Raw genomic sequence first — 6,210 nt, forward strand, 5'->3', positions numbered from 1 at the left:
ATACTCTCTCTATTGTGTACATATTTTACAATGTCCTGTCGCCTACCACTGGATTAAACGCGATGTCACACAAATAGCGCTGTGAAGAGTCGGTTAAGTGAATTGTATACTCCGTGGTAAGTTGCAGCCGGGCACTGAACACACTAATAAATACCAGTCACACTTATGGATTGATGTTAAAGATTTATTTATGGTTTTTGTTGATCAAATTATAAGATGGTAAAGATGATGTTATACAAGATCCAGCAAAAACAATGGAAGATGTCCCAGTATATACTGTAGTATCAGGAAGGGGTGGTAAACCTGTATTCCAGAGACACAGGAAGAGATGACATATTCTCCTGTTCTGGGCCTGGTCTTCTGGGTGACATTGATGCCCCGGTAACCACACTGATGTCTCTTCCGTGACAGATGTAGACAATTTTAAGTCTCGCCATTGGGATACTTGTAAGATGGCGGGTTCTGCCCTTGGTTGTTATTGGCATTTATGTTGATGTTCTGTTGATATCTGCTGACTTGCTCTGGGGGGAGAAGCCCACAACCCTATTAAATATTCATTATTCAGGCTGCTTAACAAATATAGAGAGGACATATCTAGAGGAACTTACCTTTCTTTCTATCAGCAACGATGGCGGCTCCTCCGGTGGCAGGGAGCGCTGTTCTCGCCAGATATAACGCGGAATTGATGTTTATGCTGCAAGAGAAATATTTGCTATTAATCCTCTACTAATGTGTGTTTCTTAGCAGGCACAAAATATAGAAGATGTTTTATTGCGGATTTTCCTATTAGATCCTGGGGGTTACACTACAAACCTTGAAGATGGTTGATCCAAGCGGTGGGTTTGATCTAAAGCTGCGCTGTTCAGGATGTTACAGGAACTTTCTGATGTTCACAAAGGTGGAATCATTGTTTTATGCACCTGAGATGGTAAATGTTCCTTAGGAGTCCTGCAAGATGCCAAGTAATGTCTTACATCCATAACAATGTTCCTTGTATCTATCATGTTTGCTTAGACGCTAATGCACCATAAAATACAGTTTATCCATCCATCCTAGTGGCAGGATTCTTTAAGACACTTCAAATGGGGACATTTTTTAACTTTTCTATGCCAGTTTTTTTTACGTAGAAAAGTTATAAACGGAACAAAAGTCACAATTTGCGGTAAAAATTGTGATCTGTGTAGTTTCTGCGCTTACGGCACTTTTCTAAAAAGTGGACAGAGAGTAGCTGGAGGAGCAGAGCCATCAGCGGCCGACACATTTATCATAATAACATGTATTATTAGTTATTAAGGTGTGGGCGTTTTCATAAATTAGGCACATTTTGTTTACGTTTTTTTTATATTAAGACCGGTTTAAGAAACATCAGTCTTAATAAATTCCCACCAATCTGTTATACTATATACATGCTTACAGTTTTCCTCTAAAACCCACAACCTTCATTTAGAAATTAAAAAAATATCTGAAAACAAGAAAATGTAACTAGAAGATAGAATTACTTATTTACAATTTCTTTATGTTGGTTGATAAATTAAATTACAGATTCAGAGGAAGACTTAAGAGATGGAAGAACATTCTCACAGCAAACATACTAGACAAGTACAATGCTCTCACCTTATGTGCTGTCAGGACATGAACAGACGCAGCTACTTTTTTTGTCCTAACCTCCTAATGCCCTTCAAATAGATCTTGCGGTCAAAGCTTCCACCAGCCAATGGGATGCTGGAATGAGAAATATACTGAAAGACATATGATAATGTTAGCGGGTAACCACACAATAATTGTTTAGTTTCACATCCTATATTACTCCAGTACTGTCACCCAGGTATACAGCCACCTGCCCCAAAGTGTGAGCTCTGCTATAAGGCCCATGTAGTAATGGCGGCTACTGAAAGGATCTTACCAACAACATGGACATGACTTACTTATCTGAACCAGGTCTGAGCTTTACTTCAAAGATGCCAAAAACGGGTCGGTGGTCTGAGGTCTTCAAAACAGGGCATGAGTCGTATCTCAGGACTCGCACATCTCCCTCGTATTGGCTCTTAAAAAACACCCTGTCCTGTAGAGGTCATGAAAATAACAAATATCATCAGTGCAATCATATTATCATTTATTTATAAACCTCATAGCATCATAGACTGAACATTTCGGCCTATTTTATTTAAGTAATATAAATTTTGAGACTTTCTTGCATTTAAGGTTTGAAAATCTATCCATGACATCTATTGTTTCTTTAGCTCTGTAGACCTGGAAATAAGATATCTTACCGTATATGATGGAATTCTCTGCTTTTCTGATGTATCGTAGGTGTCTGTGCCAATGTCGAACTTGTATGTAGGAAGGAATTCAATGGTGTGCTCCTTAAACCCTACAAATATGGACCCTTAAGTTAAAAGAAAAAAAAACATGTCAGTATTAAAAACATGTGCAAGAGATGTAGGGCTATATAAGAATGTGGAGAACATATCCACCATCATGACAGTGATTTGTATTGATCTGTTGAGGTGTATGTGGTAATGGCTGAGGAGTGATAGAGATCTGTCTACTAGTAACTGTACCGTTGTTCTTGGCTTCATTCAGATGGTCGTGTTTGAGGAGACTGGACATATCTCTTCCTTTAATGTTTTTCAGAAGAGATTCCACGTTTTTTCTGTCCTCTTATAGTTGAAAATTGAGGTCCCCAAACCAAAAAACCCGATCAAATCGCCTGGTGACGTCCACTGTAGAATGAAAAAAACACAGGACACAATTAGACCACGTGACTGCAATAGACTCAATGGAGATAAATAGATAAAGGAATCGATAGGTTCAACCACATAAGTAATACTCACAGGCATTGGAGTTTATTCTTTCCGGAATAATTTGAGGCAGACGGAGACCCTCAGTGATGGTTTTATAGTCCTGGATCCTCTTGTAGACTGCCCCAACTGCCAACCAAAAATATACATATCAGTAAATATAACCCCCTGGAATTTAGGACAACCACCATATTTAAGTTTTCTCTGACAATAGGTTTCTTTATCATATATTATCTAGGTATCACATCTACTTCTTGGGCTGTGTAGTCTGAATGTTCCCTCAACAATGAATTTAGTATTTATTTTAATAGGATTTCTATTGACATTTTAGAAGATGAGACTGGTGGAGTTCCATGATGTGGGTCCGCACTCTGTACACCAGACGCACTGATATTTCTGTTACTGTAAATCTAAGACACAATCATTTTCTTGACAGAGGATAAAGTATTTCTATTAGGGTATGTGCACACGATACCGTCAGTTACAACTGAAATGACGGAGCTGTTTTCAGGAGAAAACAGCTCCTGCATTTCAGACGTAATTGCTCGTACTCGCATTTTGTGAGGCGTCAATTACGGACGTAATTTGGAGCTGTTCTTCATTGGATTCAATGAAAAACGGCTCCAATTACGTCCCAAGAAGTGTCCTGCACTTCTTTGACGAGGCTGTTATTTTAAAATTTTAAATTTTAAAATTACAGGTCGTCTGCACAGTACATCGGCAAACCCATTGAAATGAATGGGCAGATGTTTGCCGACGTATTCAAGGCTTTTTTTTCAGACGTATTTTGAGGCGTAAAACGCCTCCAATACGTCTGAAAATAGGTCGTATGAACCCAGCCTAATAGTCTGTAAAGGACATTAGGCCGTTAATCCTTCCACTATTACTTGTCTCTCATTACAAAGAATAAGTTTGATGGATTAGAAGAAGTTTGACCAAATAAGGAAGAACCTTTAATTTTGCACCAAAACATTAATAGTACAGATCTTTTCATATCATCTCATATATTATAGTTTTTTATGAAACAGCAGCACTTTTATACACAGTAAAACTGTACATAGTCATATATTAATAACAGACATACTTACATCTCATATGGGAATTAATAAACAGGAATGATGTCCCAAAGACAGTGAAGGCAACACCCAAGGCTCCTTTAGTTTTTACATGGTGGAATAGCCTGGTTGTTACATGGGTGTGCTCTACCTCTGTATAAGAAACACAAGGAGAAGGGTCAGTGGTAATAGTACAACATGCAACAATGATACAGATATTTTCCTATTAAACGCTGGAAATATTACTACAACATCATTCCACACTTTGTAACTGTGGAGTAAACTCTCAGATCTCCAATACTCCACAGTGAAGAATCTGAGAGTTGGGTTCTCAGACATCTAGTTCTAATGACTAAATAATAAGTTCCAACTAATGACTTCAGTTAGGACTTATTATGTAGATGTAAGAAAGTCAATCTTACCTGAGCAGAACCAGATCAGCTCCCGTCGAATAAAGATGGTGAGATACAAGACTCCGAGCCCGGATGAGTGGTATAGCACGTAGTGCGGACCAAGGGTCTCTTGTAATTTTATCTCCCATTCCCGTCTACAAGAAGAAACAATTTCAAGTTTACATATTAATAAATGACACCAGATTAAAATACTCAACTCATCTATTAAACAATCAATTTTATAACCTTTGGGGTAAAATAGGAAAATTAAGGAGCGATCCTATACTAAGTAGAAGGTCGAGAGAGAATTTCAATCAGCCGACCTGTAGTCCATCTGCAGACATAGACTGTTGTAAGACAACCTGAGAAGACTTACCTGTTTGGACATCCTTCCTGAACGCCAATTACATAAATGTCTTTGGTGTCATCTGATGGCAACAGCAGATCCTCTAGATTTTGTGGGAACTCCTGCTCAAAATATGAAGATATTAATAATGTATACACAGAGCACCAACCAAACTGACATCTTCTATATCGCCTACAAAAAATTCTATCTGATCGATTTGGATTTTAGTCTTTATAGACGATGGCCAGGGCTGCAGTCTTAGGATCGGAGGTATTGCCATTCCAAAGACATAGGTTATTAGTTTGACAGTTTGCAGTGTGTGCAGCAACAGTGATTGGCCCAAATGTTTAGCAAATTTGGGCCTAGGGTAGGATATAATATGTCTATGTGATATCCAACTGCAAACTAAAGACACATGGTTACTGACCCAATTTATCCAACTGTAGATCAGACACACTGATGGGTCACAATAGATATTGTACATTACTTCTCACCTTCCCCTCCATATTCCAGGTGGCAACGTATAATCTCAGCCGTCTATTTGGGAAACAGCGATCCAGTTCTTTAGCGCCAATCACAGCGCTGCTGCCCAAGCTCCTGATTGCGCTCTTCTTGGTGTTCTTTGAGCCAATGTCACAAGGTTTGCTGTGACTTGGATCGCTGGATTTTTCGGCTGCCATATCTTTGATGATAGAAAACTTCTGGAGCGAGATGTTAGGCTCTTCCATAGTTGGTATCTCTTTCATCAGATTTCCTTTATCAGGAATCTGAGAGACATGATATTTTTTTGTTTTTCTCCAAAAGGGCATGGTTGTTTAATGCCCCGGGTGCAAAACTGTACCAATGTCCGTGGTAGAAAACCAGGAGGCAGTAAAGATTGAATTTAACTAATCGCCTCTAGTTCTCTGAAAATAGGACAAATCGCTGACCGTAAAAGCAACACAGTAAGTAACACAGTGTCAATCCAACAGCAAGATCTAGAATGACCAGAGAAAGAAATAGTTAGCGAAAAAACTCTGAGGGAACCAGCTGGAGAAATTAGTTATAAAAGCGGCATTCCAAGTACAGGATCTGGTCAATCAGAAGTGTTTGAAGATCACATTGCTTGGGGTCTTGGGTTCTTGGACCACCTGTGAATGACATTGCTTGGGGTCTGGATGTTGGAACAATGTATTGGTTGTTGAATTGACACAGTATGACATTTCCGGGGTTTATGTAATTATTATATGAGATACTAACCATAATTTAGAACCTCTGTAATTTGTTATAGACAATATTACATTATATATATATTAATGAATGAATGAATTAATTAATTAAAAATGACAATTGCTATTGAGGATTAGTATTAAATCACTTCCCTAATATTTTTATACTAGTAATTATTAATAATAATAGTGTATTTACATAAGTAGAGAACCTAAAATGCATGATTAGTAATTCCCTAGTAAATATTTATTATGAGAATTACTCCTATTATAAACTAATAATAAGTTCTCAGGGCTGCGGGACATTCACATTCCCTTTCTTTGTGGTTGCTTTATCAATTTACCAGCAGAATACAGATGCCAATTTTTGTCTGCAAGCTGCATTCTGTCTATGGAGCAGAAGTCACA

The 6,210-nt window shown here is 38.2% G+C and overlaps 1 protein-coding gene across 2 annotated transcripts; it reads right to left on the bottom strand.

Annotated features, from left to right (window-relative positions):
• Nucleotides 1–226: 226 nt before the first annotated feature.
• Nucleotides 227–5,703, bottom strand: LOC142733342 (phosphatidylinositol polyphosphate 5-phosphatase type IV-like). 2 transcript variants are annotated; one of them, XM_075849516.1, is made up of 12 exons: nucleotides 5,089–5,703; nucleotides 4,625–4,716; nucleotides 4,279–4,403; nucleotides 3,890–4,009; nucleotides 2,835–2,930; nucleotides 2,562–2,723; nucleotides 2,271–2,386; nucleotides 1,926–2,062; nucleotides 1,615–1,722; nucleotides 814–948; nucleotides 609–694; nucleotides 227–521 (listed from the first exon to the last, which is right to left on the bottom strand). In XM_075849516.1, the coding sequence occupies exons 1-6, from the start codon at nucleotides 5,401–5,403 to the stop codon at nucleotides 2,662–2,664; spliced, it is 810 nt and encodes a 269-aa protein (XP_075705631.1). In that variant the 5' UTR covers nucleotides 5,404–5,703; the 3' UTR covers nucleotides 227–521; nucleotides 609–694; nucleotides 814–948; nucleotides 1,615–1,722; nucleotides 1,926–2,062; nucleotides 2,271–2,386; nucleotides 2,562–2,661. The 2 variants fall into 2 exon arrangements, with proteins under 2 accessions (XP_075705631.1, XP_075705632.1); XM_075849517.1 differs by having other exon boundaries at nucleotides 1,615–1,739.
• Between the last annotated feature and the right edge of the window lie 507 nt (nucleotides 5,704–6,210).

This window comes from Rhinoderma darwinii, unplaced genomic scaffold (genome assembly GCF_050947455.1).
Source record: "Rhinoderma darwinii isolate aRhiDar2 unplaced genomic scaffold, aRhiDar2.hap1 Scaffold_94, whole genome shotgun sequence".
In the NCBI taxonomy this organism is placed as follows: domain Eukaryota; kingdom Metazoa; phylum Chordata; class Amphibia; order Anura; family Rhinodermatidae; genus Rhinoderma; species Rhinoderma darwinii.

Coding starts and splice junctions, on each gene's coding strand:
- LOC142733342 (XM_075849516.1), bottom strand. CDS start 5,403: ATGCCCTTTTGGAGAAAAACAAAAAAATATCATGTCTCTCAGATTCCT. Junction 4,404..4,624: donor CAGGAAGGATGTCCAAACAG/GTAAGTCTTCTC, acceptor TTCTTCTTGTAG/ACGGGAATGGGAGATAAAAT. Junction 4,010..4,278: donor GCTGATCTGGTTCTGCTCAG/GTAAGATTGACT, acceptor TTTCTTATACAG/AGGTAGAGCACACCCATGTA.